The 24,943-nt window shown below is 39.6% G+C and overlaps 1 protein-coding gene across 1 annotated transcript in view; it reads right to left on the bottom strand.

Moving 5' to 3' along the window:
- Window positions 1-24,943, bottom strand: part of dip2a (disco-interacting protein 2 homolog A) — a 142,764-nt gene that overhangs the window by 17,727 nt on the left and 100,094 nt on the right. The window contains 23 exon segments of the mRNA XM_046841650.1: window positions 98-207; window positions 1,173-1,284; window positions 1,752-1,873; window positions 2,750-2,873; window positions 2,964-3,044; window positions 4,556-4,656; window positions 4,803-5,004; window positions 5,700-5,814; window positions 6,286-6,413; window positions 8,463-8,543; window positions 8,834-8,970; window positions 9,997-10,136; window positions 10,302-10,416; window positions 10,568-10,687; window positions 10,978-11,071; window positions 11,346-11,410; window positions 13,576-13,678; window positions 14,617-14,726; window positions 16,590-16,713; window positions 18,447-18,557; window positions 20,233-20,324; window positions 20,433-20,630; window positions 23,286-23,405. Coding sequence (XP_046697606.1) covers window positions 98-207; window positions 1,173-1,284; window positions 1,752-1,873; window positions 2,750-2,873; window positions 2,964-3,044; window positions 4,556-4,656; window positions 4,803-5,004; window positions 5,700-5,814; window positions 6,286-6,413; window positions 8,463-8,543; window positions 8,834-8,970; window positions 9,997-10,136; window positions 10,302-10,416; window positions 10,568-10,687; window positions 10,978-11,071; window positions 11,346-11,410; window positions 13,576-13,678; window positions 14,617-14,726; window positions 16,590-16,713; window positions 18,447-18,557; window positions 20,233-20,324; window positions 20,433-20,630; window positions 23,286-23,405 — 2,705 coding nt within the window.

The raw sequence follows: 24,943 nt of genomic DNA, 5'->3' as shown, positions 1-24,943 counted from the left end.
CACTCTGTACTTACTGCCCCCTATATGCTACACAACACCTGTCCTTTCTTAAGAGGTTTAAATACACCAGCCTTGTGATGGATATTCTGTATGATACCTTCACTCCAGCCAGTATGCCTGTAGTGGACACACTGAAGTCCAGGTACGCAAGCATCTCTGGCGTCGGAGGCTTGTAGATCTGTGGGAGTTTCTTCCTGGGCAGATCGTCTGAAAACACGAGAATGAACATCATTATTACTACAGTACATCTCTCACTTTGAGCTGTTAATGAAATTTTAAAATCAGTGTGTCACATTTGTGGTGTGTGGAAGATGCTATCATCCTAAATGACTTACAATCATCTGTTTTATACAAATGAGCAGGTTGAGGAATTTGTATTACACAAGAAAACTGAATTGGAATAAAGTAAACAGAACTGAACCAGACTGAATATTGTCTGACAAGCTTCTTCATGTCCCTGATTTAAAAAAAAACTTTTTTGTTCCTCTTCTTATACTGAATTATATCTTCATATATGTATGTTGAGATTCTACAATGTCCCTGTGCACAAAACCAGCTCCATGAAGATATGGTGTATGTGGGTTGCAGAGGAAGATCTTGAGTGTTCTTCTATTGAGCATTGACTTCAACTCTATTGAGCACCTTTAGGATGAATTAGAACATTGACTGCACTTCCTCACCTCACCTACATCAGTGCCTGACTTTACTAACATCCTTGTGGGTGAATGAATCTCACACAAATCTGCAAAAACACACTCCAAATTCGAGTGGAATCTTCCCAGAAGAGGTTGATATACAGTTATTATATATATATATATATATATATATATATATATATATATATATATATATATATATACTGTATATATACACACACACATTTGGCCAGACAGTGTATCATTAAATGACACGGCTTAATGCTGAAAAGATTTTATGAATCATTGTCTGCCGGGTTGCCTCTACCATTGAAAATGTGCAGGATGACACTTTTATGAGGTGTTTGCTTTTGTAATAATTGTACAGTTACTATATATATCTATTTATGTTTAGAAAAAAAAAACTAACATTTTTATTACTGTTAAACGACATTCCGTAAAGTTTTGGGCTCGATAGTGTTTACGGCTCACAGTCACTGAATCACTAATCAAGATATTTAACTCTGGTCCTTGTACCTGTGTCTAATACCATGGGCCATGTTTTAACATCCACGGCAGCCGAGGCTTCTTTGGATTTCAGGAGCTTCATTATTGCTTGTGTGGTCAAAATACACACTGACTTACTGACCTGCAAGCACACAAACACACACAATTACATTTACGCCATTTGCGAGACATTCTTCTAGATATAGATACAATAGATATAGATAGATACAACTTCATCCAGTGCAACTTACAAACACACACATGTACATATACGTTAAAAATGTGTAAATGTATAAAACTAAATTTGCTAAACTGCACTATTTATTATGAGACTATTACGAGCATAAGGACACTCCTACACCCTTAACCATGGACACTTCTGTCATTTTGGTCCTGTTTTTATAAACCACACCATAAACTGTCAATTAGACCTCACCAATTCACTGTTAAGTTTATTGCAATTGTGATGGAAATCATGACATAATTGCCCCCCATGAGAGCCAACACTTTACATTTTTGTCCTGTCATGGACTTGTCAAAGCAACTTTATGAAACCTTCTACTCAGAAGAGGAATTCCATCACGTTAGGCAACATGGTGTGATTATTACCTCAACGATCATCTTGACCGTGGGTAGTGTTGTAGCCAGGTTCTGTGGGTGGGGAGGACGAACTGTTACCGGAACACACCCGGCGTACAGACAGCCATAAAATGTAGCGATCAGGTCGATGCCTGCAGCAAAACAGAGACATTTCTGATATTACTCACTCGAGAATATGTTACCTAAATGTGGTCTCTCTATCTCGCGCTTTTACTCTCTCTCTCTCACACACACACACACACACACACACACACACACACACACACACACACACACACATTCACACAGGGAGGCTTTAGAGTTAATTGCATATTTAATATACGTATTTATATCAGAAAACTCTTGAATTCTCAATTCTGATTGGTTAAAAGGTTTTAACTGCTTTTTTCGCTGATGAAAGCTTGGGCTTTAAACAAAATTCAGGTTTTTATACATTTGTCCTTTACCATGTTTTATAAAAAATGTGCCCAATAAAATAAATATAAATATATTAATTAAAGAATATACTTATGTAATTCATTTATAAATAATAAATATAATAAAGCACTCTCCGTGCAGCGCCGGTTCAATGATTTGCCTCTAGAGGCCGCTCTTGTAATGACAACAGATCTTCTCAACTGCTCCAACACAAACCGGAAAAACTATCGGTATGGATTTTTGCTGATAGCTGACAGTTCTAGCAATTGACTATAGGGGCCATTTAATCGACAAAACTGATTAATCGGTCGATCTCTAGTTATTATAACAGCAAATGTGGAATAAATATCTAATGATTTGTTAAAAAAAGCACACACCTATCTAATCTTAAACATAGAAAACTAAGTATTAGCGTTGGTATTCATTGCTGTTATATAAATTATTTAGAACCTGTTATTGAATGAATGAATTATTGAATGCCTGTGAGACATTTTACTGCCTGCATGTGACAATATACAGTGAAAATGTACAATAAAAAGATAGGACAATGTTAAAGCTGTGGACAGATGTCTTCACTTCTCGTCTCCTACCAGGCGGGTAAACAAGTGCGACGTGATCTCCTGGGTTCAGTCTTCCCCGCTCGATGAGAGCCACAGCGATGCGCTCGGCACGCTTATGGAGCTGCACACAGGATGCACTGCTCGCCACGGCACCCTGACACACACATTCATCAAAGAGTACGGTGAGTGTCGCGTTAACTGAGCTTCTCCGGTGTAGAGAAGCCGATATATGGTGCTAACGTACCTTGGCGTTGAGAAGCAGGAAGAGTGGGTGATCTGGTGTGGCCTGAGCTCGCCATTGCAGAACATCCTGCATGTACAGAAACTGCAAGCACACAACACACAACCATGTCAGCATGACAGCATTACTTTACAGCACAGTGAAATTCTTTTATTGTGTATCTCAGTGATTGGTTATAGCCATGATGCAGCGCCCTTGGAGAACAGAGGGTTAAGGGACTTGCTTAAAGGCCCAATAGTAGCAGCTTGGCAATACTAGGGCATGAACCCCCGACCTTCTGATCAGTCACCCACAGCTGTAACCACTGAGCTACCACATTCCCTGTAATAATGTAGAACATTACTAATAATGTAAATGTGTAAGTATTAGTAATGTATGAGTAATGAATAAGTCAGATTGAGCACTTGCTTCCTAAACTTGGGATTGCGACCACGTGTAAGGTTGTGAGAGAAACAGTTTTTTTCCTTAAAATTACCGTAATTTCCGGACTATTAAGCACACCCAAAAATAAGCCGCACTAACTGAATTTGACAAAGAGTTTTATTTGAACATAAATAAGCCGCACCTGTCTATAAGCCGAAACTAATGAACTTTACACAGGCTTTAACGAAAGACAGTGTCTGTTACACGGCTTGTATCTAAACAGTAGCCTACCAAGAAAGTCATTGTTCACTGTCCTCCTCCTTCCTTTCACAACAATTTCTCTCGGGAGTTTTTCTTTTGGCATCGTCGTGCATTTAAAAATCACCATCGGTGAAGCTTTTCTCCCGATGCCGTGCAGCTCAGAACACAGGTGAAGTGTGTTTTTTTATGCCCGGTTGTTTTCAGCGTGACGAATGATTCGCATTTCCTGTAGACAGTCCGAGTGAGCGGCAGGTCAAACGTCAGAGGAACATCATCCATATTTATGATGTGGTGCGGCCCGATTCAGTGGGAGCACATCTCATTTAATATAAAGAGTTTCATTGGTTCACCTGAACCCGTTCCTCAATTTCATTGGTCTAATGTTATGGGGTTCAGTTTTTTGGCTTGAAGTTTGTGAAAGGGAAAAACACAGGAAAAATCCATACATTAGCAGCTTTGTTGTTTAAGCCACGAGGTTCAAAGCGAGGGAAAAAGTAGCGGCTTATAGTCCGAAAAAATGCGGTATTCATTTTACAATACTGTTAGGAATTTTTTGCTGAAATCTATGGAGCAGGGGTGGATAGAAACATGAAGGGATAAACCTCTTCCCAAATATGTCCAATAAAGTTGAAGTCAAATCTCGCGTAAAGTCGACTCCAACCCACGTAAAGGAATCGGTTAATGGAGCTGGTTTTGTGCACAGGTGCATCGTCATGCTGGAACAGGTTTAGGTTTCCTAGTGCAGGTGAAGGGAAGATTTCATGCTACTGCATCCAAAGACATCTAATACTTTTTGGAATTGTGTGTCTCCAACTTTCTGAAATGTTTAAAGCTTTTGGGGAGTTAAGATGGTCAGGGCTGGCATGAAGACTTGAGGTTACATAATTAATGTGTGTGTGTGTGTGTGTGTGTGTGTGTGTGTGTGTATACATGAAGATAAAAGTGTGTATGAGAGTGTGTATCTTACGTGCCTGATCATGATCCTCCAACTGAGTCACGTCTCTGCCACAGGCCTGAGCGATTCTCTTGCCAGCAACCAGATTTCCTACAATCATAGAGGCAGGACCCACCTCTAACAGGGGGTGGGGCAAACAGGACAGGGAACATATGGGATGGAATGAGGAAAATCAAGAAGTCAGAGGCTTTAAACTAAAACATACAGGAATGCAATAAAATATTTATACACACACACACACATACACAAGGAGATGTGTGTACCTGGTTGTTTCTGACGGGGTTTGGGCAGGTTGGTGATGCAGGTGTGAGGGCTCATGAGTACAGTGCAGGGGTGAAGAGCTCCTTCCAGGAAACGCTGCTTCGTCTCAGACATGTGAATCCCACCAAGTGCCGCTTTGGGAAGTGTGTTAGCAGGAACCAGTGCCAGGCAGTACACACCTACCTGATGAATGCTGTCTATCGCCTGACACACACACACACACACACACACACACACACACTATTGTTAAGAAGAATGCGCTTAACCACACTACAGTGGAATGTGTGTGTGTGTGTGTGTGTGTGTGTGTGTTTTGTAATTTTAATATCCGGGTTCTCAATTACATCACAAAATAAATACTGATATTATTTATATTTACTGTTGTGACAGAATAATTAAACACTGACACCCATTCCTTCTGTGTTTCTTTACGTGTGAGCGGTATACCAATTCTTCGGCAAATTCTATGATAATTCTAATTACGCTGTTTTGGCGCCCTCTGCAGCAAACTGGAAAAAACTGCAATCAAAGTGGCATCATACCGAAAAAACTCCAGAAATGTATTTGGACCCCCTAGCATACAAACACAGGTTCAGATTTAAATGAAAGACAAAAGTCTTTATTTAGTGGATTGTGAAATGCACGATGATAACTTCCCACAGCGATAAGAATTACTGACCTTGTGGGGACATCTGGCTGGTCCTTAGAAGTTTATTTATTTACTTATTCGTTTGTTTATTTTATTTTTTTATTCCGTTGAAAAATAACAGATTTCAATAACAGGTTTTGTTTACTGTGGTTAATATTACATTTCTGTGTAGTGGAGCACAACAATAGTAAGACAGTAAGTGTGTGTGTGTGTGTGTTTTTGTGTGTCTGTGTATATATACATGTGGTACCTGCAGCACTCGGCTCATCCACTGGAAGCTGTCCTCCTCGGACGCGTCTGGTCTCTGTTCCGCCACCACAACGATTCTCTCATCATGGAGCACACACACAGAAAACACAGCAATCCTAGACACACACACACACACACACACACACACACACACACACACACACACACACACACACATGCAGGCATTCAGTAAATTGTCTCAGGGCAAAAAGCAGAATAATCAGTATTGTAAGTTTAAAAGTTTGGACAGTAATTCATATCAACAGTCCACAGGACCGCAGGATGTATGAACAGTTCTGCATTTAAGTGTCCATCACTGAACACATCTTAACAATGATTGAACTGTAATGAATGGACATTCGGTGCCACCCAGATGAAGATAGGCTCCTTTTTGAGTCTGGTTCCTATCAAGGTTTCTTCCTCATACCATCTCATCGAGTTTTTACTCGTTAGGGATAAACTTATAGGCAGTAAACTTATACATTCCTAATTCCTAATCTCTTTATCTCTGTGAAGCTGCTTTGGACAATATCCATTGTAAAAAAAACACTATACATATAAAACTGAACTGTACAGAATAAACTCACCTCCCTCTGTAGACGAATTTCATCGGCTCCACCGCCAGTGCAGTCGCAACCACATCATCAGCGTTATGTCTCCGCCCACTGACCACCATCAAACCGTCCATCTTTCCTACAACAAACAGCAGGTCGTCCTGGCAAAAGCACAACACAGCCGATCACCAAAACAGGGCATTTTGTACCACATGCTGTGTGGATATATACACTTTTTTGTCTAATTTTAATTACACCACATTATTCTTTGATCTAGAACACCATCAGCAGCATTAAAATTTAATTATTGAATTGAATGACTTATTTTCCAGTATATGGAATACAGTGGAACCCGGTTATCTCGCCCTCGGTTACCTTGACAACCCTATTAAGTCGACGTTTTTGAAGTGGAACCGCCAAATTCTTCTATTTTTAGCGGTCTTTTTTTATGTCGCCGAACCCTGATATCTCGAGCACAAGGGGGAAAAAATTTGCCATTTAACGTCGGTTATCTCGGTGCAGCCGCAGAAGAACTCGCGGAAGTGGCGGAAAAATCAAGTCTTACAGCTGCTACAGGTGTTGTATTGTACACTGGTGAATCTCTGCTGTTAGTTAGTGCACATATGCCTTTTGTTGTTAAATGTTATGCGATGAACGGGAGGCGAAAGTAGAAGCGCGGCGCTGAACAGCACAAGGGAGAACGTGGGATGAGCAAAAACATAGAATGAACACCGGCAGAATCGGGGGAATCTGCGATGCGCTTTGGGAAGAAAAGCGCAGCCGTTGAGAGAGTGCCGGTGGGAAGGCACGTACCGGGATACGCATGCGCGATAACAACGACCGCCGTGAACCAACATATACCAACAATAACGGACGGTGAGGTGTGGAAGTTTAAATAGGAGCTGGTGATGATGATAAACGAGCACCATATGTGCGCGATTGAAGGCGAGCTTCAGAGAAAGCGGCAGAGAAAACACCTGACATGCTGAAGGGGCGAAGGGGCGTGGCAGGTGGATTCCTGACAGATAAACATGTACTGTATGTATTTTTATAGCATGCCTTCATCAAACAAATCGCGGCAACGCTGTTGTGTAAAAAACCCCTTCAAAAACACGTGCATGCACATTCTCATTTATTAACGCACATCATGTACATAAAGAAATTTCAAGCCCGTTAATATACTGCCGCCATTTTGATTTTCGTTTATCTCGATCATCGGTTACCTCGATGCTTTTTGGCGACCCCCTAGGACATCGACATAACCGGGTTCCACTGTATATGAATATCTGGCATCCCAGCCTGTGGAAAGCCAGCTCTGTGTTTGAATAGCTATGTTTGTTACATGCTTTGTTGGGGAGGTGGTAGCTTAGTGTTTAAGGCATTGGGAATTTACACCTGAAGGTTGTGAGTTCAAATCCCAGCCACACCAAGCTACCACTACTGGGCCCCTGAGCAAGGCCCTTAACCCCAAACCTGCTTATTTGTATATATGAGATAAATGTAAGTCGCTTTAGATAAGGGTGTCTGCCAAATGCCATAATTATATAATGATTCATGTCTCGTCTCCACACCCCGTATTGTCACGTGTGTGTTTTCATTCTTGTCATGTCTTCATCATTGGTCTTCATGTTCTCTGTGTCTGTCTTCGAATCTGTCTTTGGTGTTTGTGTGTGTGTATATTCAGGATTGCTGTGTTTTCTGTGTGTGTGCTCCATGATGAGAGGATCAGAGACTAGACGTGTCTGAGGAGGACAGTTTTGCCTGTGAATCAGGCATCTTTTGTAAACGTAAGCAGGAGCTTTCCAGAAACGTCACTGCTGGTGCTGCTACAGTATTTTGTATTTCGTATTCACACAAAAACGTGTTCGTCTTGGGGATACACGACTTTGAATTTGTTTATATTAATAAGCTTGTGTCCGCTTTGCCTTGACATTTCATGACAGTGTCAGAACAAACACACACATTGAAATTCATGCCATTTGGCAGATGAACAACTTACAATGATCTCATTCATATACCTGAGCAGTTCAGGGTTAATGACTCAGCAGTGGCAGGACTGTTGTGCTGCTTTGATTTGAACTCACGACTTTCTGATAGGAGTCCAACAGCTGATCGATTGAGCTGTCAAAGCTCTCCCTTCCTAAACTGACATACTAACAGCATTATTGAACTGCTGTGGTGATGAAGTCAAAGTTTTAATATGAACCGACCGGTCCGATGAAGCCGAGCAGCGAGGTGCGAGTGAACGGTCGATCGCTCACGGGAGAGCCGGATGCGGTCACAGGAATGGTCTAGATAAAAAAAAAACCAAATGTCATTTATTCAAGATTAATTTAATCATCACAGGTGAAGTGTTGTGAAAAAATAAATATGCTTCTGTGAATGGCTCAGAAAAAAAATACAAATCAAAACTAAATAAACATTTTGAAGTGTCCTAGTCAATGTACAGACTTAAATCTGAATCGAGATGTTGTGGCATGACCTTGAACAGGTTCCTCATGCAAGAAAACCATCCAAGGCGAAAAGGCGAAATCTGCTACTACTCTTTTATTCCTTGTGCAGGTCGGAAGCGTGTCCTCACCTCAAACACGTTCTTGGTGATGCCGGGCAGGCCGTAATAGGATACGCCTGTGGTGCAGGAGCTCACACAAATCTCACCCACCTCGTCCGTCTTGCAGAGGTACGGCGTTCCTTCAGGTCGCACCACACACACCAGTGCTGACACACACACACACACACACACACACACACACACACACACACACACACACACACACACAACAGTGCTGTTACACCTCAAATTCAATCTGAAGTTTTGAAAAAGTTTTAAACACTAGACCTTTAACAACATCTCTAAACATGTGCTGTGTCCCAATTCACCTCCACACTCGTCCCACCACGCTTACACGGTTAAATTGCTAATCCATGAAGTTAATGAGCAACTTAAGAACCATGAGGATGGATTTGAGCTGTAATTAAAACAATACGCTCAACAATGAGGAAACTCTAAAGAATGGATATTCTGTGCCACTCAGATGAGGATGGATTCCCTTCTAGGTTTCCCCTCTGTTTTTTAAAGTTTCTTCCTCATGCCATCTCAGGGAGTTCACTCACTAGAGATAAACTTACAATTATAAGGAACACACTTATAGGCACTAAACTTAAACATTCTTTTATACTACTTTATAATCTCGTATCTCTGTAAAGCTGCTTTGAGACAATTTCCATTGTTACAAGCGCAATACAAATAAAATTATTAAACTTAATTTAAACATATTAGAGGACAAGCAATTCATTGGATTGCTGAAACTATTGGGAAAAATCCATAACGATAGTTATACAGTACGAGAGCGGCCTCTAGAGGCGAATCACTGAGACCACATGCTGTTTATTTAAAGTGTTTTTTTTTATTCATTTTGGATGTAACTGTTTTTATTTATTTGAAATGTTACTTTTTGTTTCAGTTTAAAATGCCTGTCTTTTATTAATTTTTTAAATATAATTAATATTTAAATTTAGTTTTTTTCATTCAAGACATTGGCATTATTCAGTACTGTTTTTATTGTAATTATCAGTAGACCTCTCTCTCTCTCACTCTCTCTCTCTCTCTCTCTCTCTTTTAAATTAATATATATATATATATATATATATATATATATATATATATATATATATATATATATATATATATATATATATACATACACACACACACGTAAATACACACAAATACCATTGTCTCACCTCCAGGCATCACCTGTCCTACATCCTGTAGTGTGAGCACGGCCAGTTTCTCCTCTGTGTCCACTCGGATCACGCCATGACTCAGACTGCTCATGGACAGAACCGCTTTACCTGGAGGAGGTATACCCATTTCTGGAGGCCTGAAAAAACACAACACACACATACACAATACAATTTAATATAAAATGACAAAATATCAAGTTATTATAAATACTGTTATGTCAACAGAATGTCTTTATAAGGTTATGCGTGTGTGTGTGTGTGTGTGTGTGTGTGTGTGTGTGTGTGTGTGTGTGTGTGTTTACCTGCGGATGGCGACTGTCAGGGCCTCGGCTGAGCTAGCACATGGACAAATAACCTCGGGCCTCAAACCTCGAGCCTGAAACACGTTCAAGAAAGCATCGCAGGAGGAGATCGACCCTACACACACACACACACACACACACACACACACACACACACAGAGCTCATTAATATTCCATACATATTTTATCCTACAGACATTGTGCTTGTAAGTGTGAATATGTGTGTGTGTGTGTGTGTGTGTGTGTGAGTGTGTGTATACACTCACAGGGATTGGCTCCATCTGCCACAATCAACATGCGTAATGAGCTCAGACTGACATCTCTCTGATCTCTCTGAGACAGCAGTGACCAGTGCATGTCCCTCGACTTCACCACAGCAACGCGCGCTGCCCGACAACACACACACACACACACACACACACACACACAAACCACATGTCAGCACTAAAAACCACACACTAACTCCAACACAACACAAAAACACAAAATATTGTCTGTACACTCACACCTGTCACATTCACTCATTACCCACTTCAGTACCACACACAGACACACGCACACACACACACAGAAACACACACACCTCTCATGCCATTTGTGAATATATGTGAGCAAAATAAAAGGCCAAATATCGACACACACAATAACACACAAACACACATGAGCTCCTCCTGACCTTTATAGGTGTGTACTTTTTGGATCCAGCTCAAAGGGTTGACCTTCATCAGGGAGTATGGGATGCTGATCACGTGCATCCGGTTCATCACACTCTACCACGTCACCATGGACACAAAGGAAACAGGGTAAAAAATGCATGATAACGAGTGTGTGTGTTTTTATACACATTTATATGCAATTGTATGCTCATGTATATGTTAGTGTGTGTGTGTGTGTGTGTGTGTGTATATTCTCTTACATACACATTCATATGCAATTGTATGCTCATGTATGTGAAAGTGTGTGTGTGTGTGTGTGTGTGTGTGTGTGTGTGTGTGTGTGTGTGTGTGTGTGTGTGTGTAGAAATGTAGGAATGGTTGTACTTACAGTCAGAACACCATGCCAAAGACCTGCATCACGCTTAAAGTCCAGAACATTAGTGATGGTCTCACCTACAGAGAGAAAGAGAGTGAAAATGAGAGAAAAATAAAAGAAAATATCATTGTGGTCCTCCCACAGCCAATCAGAAGCCCAGCTGATGCAGGTGTTAGTGAGGGAGAGCAGTACCACTACTGCTGCTACACACATCCATCTCACAGATGCAAACACAGCTACTGACCCCTCACTCACTGGCCCAATACACACTCCTCCTACAGCTTATTTACTGTATTTCTCCTTATTGCATTGGCTGTGTTTTTACTTATTTACATTTAAACATTTTTTATTTATTTTATTTTATTGCACATAATTTTGATACCAGTTATACTTCAGTCCTACACTGCCACCTTGCAATTCTGTCACTGCTCTAATTTGATTTCTTTTCATTTTATTTTCAGTGTTATTTCTTTGAGTACAACAAAAGAAAGAAACAGAGAGAGAAAACAAGAGAGAGAAATAGATACTGGTGTCAGCTTAGGCATTTAAATCCCTGTTGTGAGCGACACTAAAGAACAAACGCAAGTCACTGAGTCGATCTAAACCTCCCACACACTGCCAATTCCAGCAGGCCACCACTCAGCCCTATGTCTTTCTGCCAGGAAATTTGACTTTCTTGGAAAATTCAGCACAGCAAAGCCACACTTAAACTCCAAATGATCCACAGCATCTAATCAGAGTTTGATCACATGCTGCTAGGAGTATTGGTTTATGTTGTTTCTCAAAAATCTGATTTTACCCGTCACATCACGTGTTGCTGATGTCAAAGGAATCTGCTGTGAGACCTCACAATTAGCACTGCGAGCGCCTATAGTTCATTCAGAGGCTGCCTAAAGGATGTTGCTTTAACTAATCAGGTTTCGAGTTCATGGCACCAGGGCGATCTAGCAGGCATACAGTTACGTGGGCATTTTCAAGTCCTAGTCAGAGTTTGCATTTCGCATCTGTAGCAAACTGCACCGACTCAAATACACTGATTAGGCATGACATTATGATCACCTGCCTAATATTGTGTTGGTCCCCCTTTTGGGACAAAACAGTTCTGACCCATAGAGCATTAACAGCATTAACCAATTTTAGCTACAAGAGCTGTTGGATCAGACCACACGGACCAGCCTTCGCTTCTCATGTGCATCAATGAAGGCTCACCCATGACACCCCACTGTTGCTTCCTTGGACCACGCTAGATAGATACTGACCACTACAGAGCAGGAACATCTCACAAGAGCTGCAGTTTTGGAGATGCTCTGACCCAGTCGTCTAGACATCCCAACTTAGCCGTTGTCAAACTCCGTCAAATCCTCAACCTTTTTTTCTGCTTCTAACACGACAACTTTTTGAATTGATTTGGCTGTAGATGCTCCTACGGGGACATTTACAAGAGGGATTTATTGCACTGAATTTTACAAATATTTTTATTTTTAACATAAATAAGCCGCACCTGTCTATACGCCGCAGGTGTCTACACTAATGTACTTTATACAGGCTTCAATGAAAGACACGTTACACACGGTGTAACGGGTGAAATATGTTGCGCTTCCTTTAGGAGCATAGCGGTATTTTCCCTTCACTCTAACTCAACGCGTTACAACGGCTTGTATCTAAACAGTAGCCGACCAAGAAAGTCATTGTTCACTGTCTTCCTCCTTCCTTTTACAACTATTTCTCTCGGGAGTTTATCTTTTGGCATCGTCGTGCGTTTAAAAATCACCCGATGGAAGTTTTTTCTCCCGATGCCGTGCAGCTCAGAACACAGGTGAGGTGCATTTTTTCGTTTCCATTTGGAAATTTCATTGGTCTAATGTTATGGGGCTCAGTTTTTTGGCTTGAAGTTTGTGAAACCGGGAAAAACCCAGGAAAAATTCATAAATTAGCCGCTTTGTTGTTTAAGCTGTGGGGTTCAAAACGTGGGGGAAAAGTAGCGGCTTATAGTCCGAAAAATACGGTAATTTTCTTAACAGAGCAGGCAATTTATTTCAAGTTGTTTTAGTGTACACTGTTGATGTTCACAATTGTTAATAATAATAGATAGATAGATAGATAGACAGACAGACAGACAGACAGACAGACAGACAGATATAACCCTTTTTGATTCTGAATCAAGTCATCCAGTCAATATCGCTCTTTTCTCTCTTGGTGTGAAAAAACTCTGGATTTGTACGTTTTTTAGACACTCACTCACCCTCGATGTACCCGCAGCCTTGCGTCAGCGCATGGCAGTGGGCCAACATGGCAGCGTGTGACACAGTGATGCCCATGGTGCTGCCTTCCTTACTCGTCTTATACTGCAGGAACAGAAAACAGATTCACAGTGTAAGTTCCTGGCTACCAAGCAGCACTGAAGCTGTGAATCAGTCACGGCACCTCATTGACCCGTGTCACATGATAGTTTCTGGATATAATTCATCTTTACAATTTATTAGCACTTGTAAAAGGAATTACCTCGCACAAACCTTTGTTATTTAACAGACAACAGAGATGACTGTAAGAGGAAATTTAAACCAGTTATTTGTGGACCAGTTACTCCACTATTCATTTTTCATTTAAAACATATACTGTATATCTTATATGGACAATATGGACTTTATGGACCATAAGTTAATGTGCTTTTGGTACATCCCATTCCACATTTAATTCCCATTTTGCTGTCATAATAACCTCCACTCTTCTGGGAAGATATTCAACTAGATTTTGGTGTATGCTTGTGGAGATTTGTTTTTATTCAGCCACAAGGGTGTTGGTAAAATCAGGTATTGATGTAGGTGAGGTGAGGAGGCCTGGGGTGCAGTCAACAGTCCAATTCATCCAAAATTGATCAGTAGGGTTGTGGTCAGAGCTCTATAGCAGGCCACTCAAGATCTTCCACTCCAACCCATGTACACCATATCTTAATTGAGCTCACTTCATGGGGGAATTGGCATTCTTGGACAGATTGTGGTCTCCTAGTTCAACTGAAGGGAAAATTTGAAGACATCCAATAAAACAGTGTGTCTCCAACTTCAATAGTAACAGTTTAGAGAAAAACCATGAATGGCTGGAAAATTCTGGTGTTCCAATACTTTTTTCCATATAATGTAGTATATCTAATATAATATCTTTAAGACCCTACAGAACTGTAAAAGAACTTCTGATGCCCATTGCACATAGGGAGTGATCACACACACACACACACACACACACACACACACACACACACACACACACACACACACAGAGCACATACCTCAATATAGGCGGTCTCATTGCTGCTGTCTCTGATCGAAGGATTCCAGTCTTTAGGAGGTTTCACAACATGCTTCCCATCAGTAACAAACCAGAGCAGGCGAGGCCAACCTGCACACACACACATACAAAATTGTTTGTACACACTCATCATTTACACCTGTGTGTATTTAAGATCGAGTCTGTTTGTGAAGCTTTTGTGCGAGTTTCATCATTGTGCATTGGATTTGCATTGCATCTGTGGTTTTCATTTACAGTGTTGGTTTAACTTGCAGTCTGCACACGGATCTGCCTTAACTTCATTAATGTGAATAATGTTCTAAGGATTTATTAAAACATTTCAATATAGTTCTGGATATAAATCATAGAGTGCCAGAAATTAATTATGAATAATTCATTATTGAAATTAATTATGAATAATTAATATTAATTTTCATACAACTGAGCATCTAGAGAGGTTAAAGGCCTTTCTCAGGGGCCCAGGAGTGGCAGCTTGGTGTGGCAGGGATTTGAACTCACAACATTCAGATCCAAAATCCAATGTCTCAACCACTAATCTACTAATAATCACCAACACACAGATCTTCATAAACATCTGAATGCCTTTTAAATAAATCAATTCTCCATATCATCCTGTCCTCTACATCTGTCTCTTTCAAACCAACCAATGCACTTCTTCCCTCACCACATCCATAAACCTCCTCCTTGGCCTTCCTCTTTTCCTCCTTCCTGGCGGCTCCATCCTCAGCATTCTCCTACTGATATACCCCATGTCCCTCCTCTGCACATGTTCAAACCATCTCAATCTCGCCTCCCTCCCCTTGTCTCCAAAACGTCCTACATGCGCTGTCCCTCTAATAAACTCATTTCTAATCTTGTCCATCCTCGTCACTCCCAACGAAAACCTTAACGTCTTCAGCTCTGCTACCTCCAGCTCCACCTCCTGTCTTTTACTCAATGCCACTGTCTCTGATCCATACAAACATCGCAGGTCTCACCACAGTCCTATAAACTTTCCCTTTCACTCTCACAGATACTTTTCTATCACTAATCACTCCTGCTATCACTCTTCTCCACCCACTCCACCCTGCCTGCACTCTTTTCTTCACTTCTCTAACACACTCTCCATTACTTTGCACTATTAACCCCAGGTACCTGAACTCCTCCACCTTCTCCACCTCTTCTCCCTGCAACCGCACCCCTCCACTGCCCTCCCTCTCATTCACACACAAGTTCACAGTAATTCTATATACTTTTAAAATAAATATAGTTCTTTATAGTCTTGTATGCTTTTAGGATCATTTTAATTGGCTTAAAAGTCATTCTAGAAGAAAAATTTGAGATGCTTCTAAATGATATACTTTTTCTGAATGAATCAATAAATAGATCCTGAACCATTGTGAAGAATGTTACAGTAAATGAATTATTCCAGCTGATTTGGAATGAATGAGTCTCTTAATGACTCACAATGATGCTTAATGACTCGATATCATTCTAAATCAGGGGTCTCTAACCACACAGCCATGGACCAGTACCGGTCTGTGGATCATTTGGTACCAGGCCCCATAGCAAAAATGTATTTCCATTTTATTGACTTTTGCAGTCTGCAGGTTGTTTTATTTATTTTTTTTATTACCACACACTTGTTTCAGTCACATTTTTTAGGTCAATGCATCGTTAAATTCATTGCCACTGATTTTGCATTAATTTAATGGTGGGATGAGTTACATTTTCATTATAGATGTAATAATTTAATTGATAATTTAATCATATTATATGTATACCAGTAATATAATATGCATGTTATTGCTCATAACAAACCTCCGGACCCCTCCGCACCGTAGACAAATTGTCTGCGTGAAACTGGCCCGTGATGCGAAAAAGTTAGGGGACCAGTGTTCTAAATGACTCATCATGACTCTATGATTCAATGATTCGTTCTTGACCAGCTCGACAGAGTAATGCTGCGCTGACCTTTAAACGTTGCCACCTCTCCTGTGTGAGCTTTAGGAAGGCCTTTCTGACACACATCAGTAGTTAAAGCCAGAGTCACACCACAGCTGCCTAAGAGGAACCCGATCTGCTGACTGCCAGCGTCCTGCACACATTGAGAGAAAGAGAAAGAAAAGAGAAGGTGATCGAGAAAAAGTCCAACAAAGGTCTCGATTCTGCTTTATGCGAAACATGATGAGATTAGTCAGACGAAGTGTGGAGAAAAACGATCTATTGCTCGTTTACACTTCCGTTCGACTCACATCACACTCTGTCATTAACGTCATTTACACACACACACACACACACACACACACACACACACACACACATACACACACATATATACACACAGTATGCTGGATAATAAAGTAAGGCTAAAGCTGTGCTGATTTAAATTCTCTTCCTGTTCTATCTGTCATATGAGAGCACCTTGATGGTGTGAGAAGTCTGTTCAACAGTGGTTGCCAGATCACCAGTAGACAGACAGACAGAGAACCTGGCACAAAAAAAAAAGATATGCCTTTGGGCAGAATGGTTCAGAGCACCAGCAGAGTTTCCACCTGCAAACAGCTTGGCACTGAACTCTTACAGACTTTTTTTTTTATAGAGTCATTTCGAAGGCACTCAAATTCATTTATATAAACGTGTAAACAACCGATGGGAAGATTTAATAATGATGCAAAGTTTAAATAACTAAAAAAAAAAAAAACAAACAAAAAAAAAACCTTTAGCAGAGGCAGCATATTAAAAAAGGCAAGCAATGCAAATCAGCAACTTCAATTTCAGGTTGATGAAGGTTGAGTTATATTCTGGATCAGCCACATCCTTCAAGCCTCTGTCTTTTATTTGAATATGAAATTTGTCAAAAAAATGAAGAAAAAAAAAAATCAGTCACACTAAATGGAAAAACATTTGTGGACACCTGATCATAAGATATGTTTTCTCAACATCCAATTCCACAATCAATCTCTAATTTGCTGTTATAAAAACCTCCACTCGTCTGGGAAGATGTTCCACTTGATTTTGGAGTGTGCTTGTGGAGATTTGTGCTCATTCAGCACGGATGCTACCACCACCATGCTTGACTATAGGAAAGACACAATTTTCTTGGTACTTCTCACCAGGACGTCACCACACATGCGGGACACCATTTGAGGTAAAAAAAAAGTTTTTTGTCACATCAGACCACAGGACATGGTTCCAGTAATTCATGCTCTTGGACGGGTTCTACAGCAAACTGTTTGCAAGCATTCTTGTGTGCCAGCATCAGAAGAGAAGACGACGGCCATGCAAACCAGTGTGCAGCGTACGGTCTGAGCACTGACAATTGGATTTGCTTCTGCAACCTTTAAATCAATGCTGCAGCACTCATGCATCTGTTTTTTTTTTTTTAAGCAGCTTCTGCACCTGACGCACAGCCTGGAGACTCGACTTCTTTGATGGACCCTTACGAGGTCTCTGTATGACCCTGGCCACTGTACAGTAACTTAGAGTGTTACTGATCTTCTTATAGCCTCAGCATCTTTATGAAGAGCAACAATTCTAATTCTCAATAATTTTTATGAGGTTCCATATTGAACATCCAGTGGTCAGTATGAGAGAATATAAATATATATATATATATATATATATATACATATATATATATTTTTTTATCATGTCCATAAAATCATTCAGAAATCAGGAAAGATTTTAATTACCTGTAGAGAGCAGCAATGAGCCACAAAGACTCATAGTAACAAGAAGCACACGCACGTGTGTCTATGACATTTTGAGTGAATGTGTGTGTGTGTGTGTGTGTGTGTGAGTGTGTTTGTGAGTGTGTGTGTATGTTACCTTCCGTGTAAGTGGCACCTCTATGGGAACAGGCACTAACTCTGCCATGAGACAGCCGTAAAACGCCACCATGAACATCACAGGATCATTGTTGGGGAAAACCAGAGCAACCTGAACAAAATGATACAGAACACAGTGAAAAACACTGCAATAATAATCAACGCATCATCAATAATCAAACATTTAACTCAAAAGCTGAGCTGAGAGTAAAATCAAAGTTTCTTAAACTGTAGCAGATCAAACACAATCTTATTGTTATTTATAGTCCTGATATATATAAAATCAGGGCTGTGAAAATTAACATTACTGCAAATTCATTTGAACGGCACTAATTTTATTCAAGTGATAGTAATGCTGTTTGGCAATTTTTATTAAAAATATAAATAAATAAATATAAAAGAGATGAAATTAAAACCTTTAAAGCAACACACATTTATTCACAAAAATTAATACACGACCCGGTCTTATTTTTGGGGAAACACGGTAGAAAGTCAAAGTCTCTCAGAATTAAAGATGGGCAGATGTTCACCAACCTGCAAAAACTGTGTCTTTCGATTTTAAATAATTATAATAAACATAATATCATCAAATGTTTCATGAAATCTGGAGAAATCTCTGTGCTCAAAAGACAAGGGCAAGAAATAAAATTGGATGCCTGTGATCTTCAGGCCCTTGGGTGGCACTGCATTAAAAACAGGCATGATTCTGTACTGGAAATCACTGCATGGGCTCATTAACAACTCCAGCAATAATTGTCTGTGAACACAGTTTGCCATGTCTTCCACAAATGCAGGTTGAATCTCTACCATACAAAAAAGAATCCACAGCTGAAGATGCATTTAAAATGCACTATTTAAGTGGAAAACAGTTCTTTGGTCAGATGCACAAACATGTTAAATGCTTTTTGGAAACCAATGACACAAGTCCTCTGGACTAAAGAGGACAGGGACCATCTGGCTTGTTATCAGTGCCTAGTTCAAAAACCGCATCTCTGATGGTACGGGAGTGAATTAATGCCTGTGGAATGGGCAGCCTGCACATTTGGAATGGATCCATCAATGCTGAATAGTATATGCAGGTTTGAAAGCGATAACTGCTCCTATCCAGAAATGTCTTTTTCAGGGAAACTCTTGCATATTTGAGTGAGACAATGCTAAATCGCATACCGCATCTATTACAACAGCACGCCTGAAGTCCAGACCTTTAACCAACCAAAGACTTTCACCACATAATAAAATTAAAAACACTATAAAGGTTTGTATGATGATGATGTATAATAAATTACAAAAAATACAAGCTAGCTAACTATGTGTTGGCTCAGAGTTCCGGCATAACAAAGTAGCAAAATCTTAGCTAAAAATTTGACATTTTCTAGTGAAAAAATCAACTCAAATGTATGTTGAAAATGAATAAATGAATAAAATCTGTATACACATGAAAATTTAACATTATAATTAAATTTCACCTTCTGAGTCAAATACTGTTGTCTACTGTTTTCTAATGAAAGCTAATAGATAAATGTATTATATAGTACTGTGATTCTAGTATTTTATGTTTAAGGCATCTAATGAACTTAATGCTAAACTGAAGGCTACAAGCTTTCCTGAAATGTTAGCACTTTTAGCCTTGTAGCTCTAGGACAAAACTAAAGTTTCAAACTTCAGACACAAGACACGTCCTAGCTAAATGACTTGGCCTCTATTAAAAGTAATGAGAAGGATTTATTTTATTTTTGGAAAAGTTGTTATTTTAATGTCTGCTCATGGTGATGAATGAGACGTCCCACCCTGTCCCCAGGCCGCAGCAGTGGTTCGTTCCGGGAGCTGAGTTTGTTCAAGAGTGTGTATGCTAGTTTTTGACTGCGTGTCCATAATTTCCCTGTTACACAAAAACAAATAAATCAGTTAAAAATGATTTAAATTGTACATTATTGTGACAATACTGATCATTAATACACTGATGTGTCTCATGGGTAGTGCTGTGTACCGTATGTAAGGGTGTAGAGAGGTTTGCCCGTGTTGTCCAGTGATGTGAGACAGGGGCTTTTAGGGTGCGTAGTGCCCCATCGATGCAGAGAGGCCAGGAGAGACGGCGGCCATTTTGTCCCTACGTCTAACATCTCGCCGTGTAGAGGAGACATCTGGACCCCCTCTGGTTTGGGCTGGTTAGGGTCTGGCTGCTGGACTACAAAGAGAGACAAAGAGGAAAAAGTGGGTGAGAGCGAGAATTAACACACTCGTTAATCTATTCATCTTCAGCTTTACCCTGGTCAGAGTCACATGACATCCCGAGCTGATATTGGGATCAATGCTCAGGAGGTGGGATAGAATACACACACTCACGATATCATGTCCATGTACATTTATTCATATTAGTGTCAATTAAATCAATGTACATCATTTTTAAATGTGAAATGATGGACAGATGCATCAATAAAAGATTAAGCGAATTATCCCAAGTATAGGTGGTGAATTCAAAAGGATAGACTGATAAATGAAGTGATAAAAGAAAAACAGTGGTTGGATGCGTTCTTACAAGCTACATTACGGAGGCTGGGTGAAAACTTTAAAATTGAATGGAAAATGAGTGGATGGATAAACGGATGGACAGATGGATGGACAGATTGAAAGAGTCCGTATTTCGACTTAAATATTTGATTGATTGATTAAGGATGAATGGATGAGTGAATCGACAGATAGTTGTGATGTTTCGTAGAGGCGGGTCGATGTAGAGAGGCAGTGAGGAGTGGAGTGATAATTGGAAGGATGGATTACTGAATGAATTACTGGAACGACTGATGGATTAGTAAATGGATGGGTGGATGGAGAGATCAACACAAAAATGCAATACTGTAGACCAATAAAAGAATGTTAGAGAGTGAGAGAGAGAGAGCAAGAAAGAGAATGAAAAAAAATCGGTGTCTTTTAGTAGTTAACTGCTATGCTGCTATTTATGTCACCCTAAGAAAAGATTAGTGTGTGTGTGTGTGTGTGTGTGTGTGTGTGTGTGTGTGTGAATAAACAGTGATAAATGTAGATGAATAAAAAGAAGCGGAGCCCGTATACACTAAGCTAAGCAAACTTCACACTCCACCCTATGTGTAATCCACCCATCTTTTTGAAACACAAGAAATGGTTTGGAGTGCATGTGCACGGCCAGAACAACACGAATGACCCATGTTTGCTGCAAACATCCTGCATGACACACACTTTGTTTACCGGGCCGGGTGTAGCTTCACCAGCATTTATAGGACAGAAATTTCACTAAATAATAGTTTTCTGTCAAATCTAAATATCATTATTCGCAGTATATACTGTTTACTGGCCTATTCGTGCTCACAAACTAAATATTAAATACCATAATAGTAATTTCAAAGCTACTTAAAGCCACGAAATTCAATCTACATGTAAAACATTAAGATCCATGAAGTTACCGGTGGTGGATGAAGTACACAAACCATGTAGTTTAGTTAAAAGAGAGATACTCAATAAAATGTACGTAAGTATCCAATGTACTATGATTTATTAATGTTTCTATTATCATTTTTGTCACAAGACTCTTGGCTTAATCAACTCTGTTCATGTGAAATGTTACTCTAGCACAACAATCTATTAATAGAATGATATAAAAAAGTCAAAGCATGATATCTATTAAAATGATCATGAGCCCCAAACCTTCTTCAGCTACTTCAAAAAAAATGCAAATGCGGCAAGTTTGAGTCATCATTTATTCCTCTCAAAATGTTCTGCTTGCTGTTAAACTGACGCTCAACTGTATGTTGGTGATGAGTGGATACACACCAAGCGGAAAAATCAAAACAGAGCGTGCGCTCGACCCTGATCGGTGGCTTGCTGTGCGATTGATCAGTTACGTTTTTATCCTCATGAATAAAATGCAGTTGAGTAAAAAAGTCAAAAATTAGACTTTGAAATGTAGTGAAGTTAAAGTGAAAGTCTCATTAAATAGAAATACTTCAGTAATGTGCAGATACGTAAAAAAAGCTACTTAAGGACAGTAACGAATTTACTTCGTTATTGTCCAACTCTGGAAGTTAGTGAGCAACTCGAGAACTTTGAGGATGGATTTGGACTGTAATTAATATCAACAGTCCACTAAAATGGCTTAGGACTGCAATTTGCATGAACAGTTCTGCATTTAAGCTCCTGTTACTAAACAGACGCCTCAATAAATATGAAACTGTGGACATTCGATGCCACAGAGATGAGGATGGGTTCCCTTGTGAATCTGGATTGGAAGGCTGTTAAATAACTGTGGGGTTTATAAGAAAAACATCTGCCCCCTGCTGTAGTCTTCATTATTTGAAGTACCAACAAATAGCCTGCACCTTTAGTTTTAAGTAGGCATGGAGGATCATATTGGTACAGAGGTTTCTTTCTGATACCATCAGCGTATTTCTCCTTGCCACTGTTGCCACTGGCCCACTTATTAGGGATAAACGTATAGGCACTAAACTTACATTTATTTATTAAACCTCTTGATCTCTGTGAAGCTGATTCGGGACACTGTGTTCACTGCCTCAACCCCACCAGAGGTAACAAACTAATATATCTGTACAATATGAATGTCTCTTTGTATTGCTAGGAGGGGAAAGGTGAGATGCACTTGACTAAAAGTTCCCGACATCAAAGTGTCTAGGGATTAAATATCCAATAACTCAAGATGGTCCCAACAGGATCCAAGTCGTGTTCTTCAGATTAATAAACATTCCCCTTAGTGTTAGTTCCAAAATGTTAGTCCGACAGCTCAAACGAATAATTGGGGGGCTCTGTTCCTGTTTTTTTTTTCTCTCTCTAGATAATGCATTTCCTCTTAACCTACCATCCAGGAGCTCCTCGAAATCGTCCACGAAGAACTCACGCAGCGGCGGCCGCTTGGGTCTCTTCAGTGTGTTCAAAAGCTGCTGGATTTTAGACGAAACACGACTGTTCACGGGGACACCTTCAGGTGAAAGAGAGAGAGACAGAGAGAGAAGGAGAGACAGAAAGAGGGATGGAGGAGATAAAAATGAATGGGATGAGATGAAAACGTGAAGGGATGCATGGATGCTTTCACATCACAGCCTTTCTGTGTCATCACGGCAGGACAACCTGAAAAGTCTTTCTGACTCTGTGCTCAGTAGACACTTGGCTCCGCCCACATCAGAGGCTTTCTGATTGGACCAGTTATGATTTGACTATACTGCCTGGCAACATGGTGCTGCCAAGTGAAGTCAGAGATTTTCTATGAATGGAGTAAACATCGATATGTCCACTGCATAGTACATCAACATACTACTAGGAATAAAATAATTTTTACATATATTCTAAATATTAGAAATCATAAAAAGACATCACAATAATGTGTAATAATATACTGGATTATATATACAGTATCTCACAAAAACAAGTACACCCCTCACATTTCAGCAACCATTTTAGTATCTTCTCAAGGGACTAAAATGTGTTTGTGTATATTATTATTATTATATTAAGAAAAATAATTAACTCTAATCAACATGGGCATGGACAAATATGGAAATATGTCAATCATCAGGACACCATACGGTACTTTTACTATGTTTCCACACGGACGGTTTTAATTGCCGGATGTGTGCTTTATGACGGATTTTGGTGCTGATTTGAGACTTAATCAGTAAAACAAATGTTTAATGATTAAAGTAATTTTTCAGCAAAGTAATTTTTTTATATCTGATTAAAGAAAGGACATCATGAATGAATGTGTGTTGTGTTGAAGGTTTGAATTTCGCCTCTTAAATTTATTTATTTATATTTTTAATAAAAATGGCTAAACAGAAATGCATTCTGCATTAATAAAATCGGTGCCATTAAAATGAATTTGCCAGCCCTAATATGTGTGCGTGTACAGTATATGTATATATGTATGTACTCACACATAGATACATATTATGCATATTATACATATTATACATGACACTATATTGTATACAATTAGATCCAGAAATATTCAAACATGGACAAAATGATTGGGTTTTAGTTTGTTATCTACCAAAATATAAAAAAGAGTAGTATAAATAATAATAATAATAATAATAATGATAATAATTCTTTACTGCCTATTACCTTCACCTTAATTCGGGGATCTTTCAACGAAATAAGTTGAACAATGTCTGATGTCTGGGACCCATAGGCGTTAACAGAAGTTGGGTTTCTTCCCTTGTGATGCTGTGCCATGTCTTGGCAGCAACTCTTTTCACTTCTGTTTGTTTTTAGTTCATTTTGCCTCAAGCTTCATAAATGTGTCCCTATGGGATTGGAATTCAGTAGACTGTTGTCCATCTGCACTGTGAAACACTGTCCAATGGGTTTTGAAGCATTTGGCTTTGAGTTTGAGCAGATAACAGTTTTGTACAATTTAGAATTCATCATGCTGCTTTATCATTCTAAGTTGATCTATGTCCCTTGAATTATTATATTATTTTTGAACAATTATATATATTATTTTTTGCCTAACTTTTA

Source organism: Silurus meridionalis, chromosome 3, assembly GCF_014805685.1.
Source record: "Silurus meridionalis isolate SWU-2019-XX chromosome 3, ASM1480568v1, whole genome shotgun sequence".
NCBI lineage: Eukaryota > Metazoa > Chordata > Actinopteri > Siluriformes > Siluridae > Silurus > Silurus meridionalis.
The sequence above is the reverse complement of the archived record's forward strand: the minus strand, read 5'-3'. Positions and strand labels throughout refer to the sequence as shown.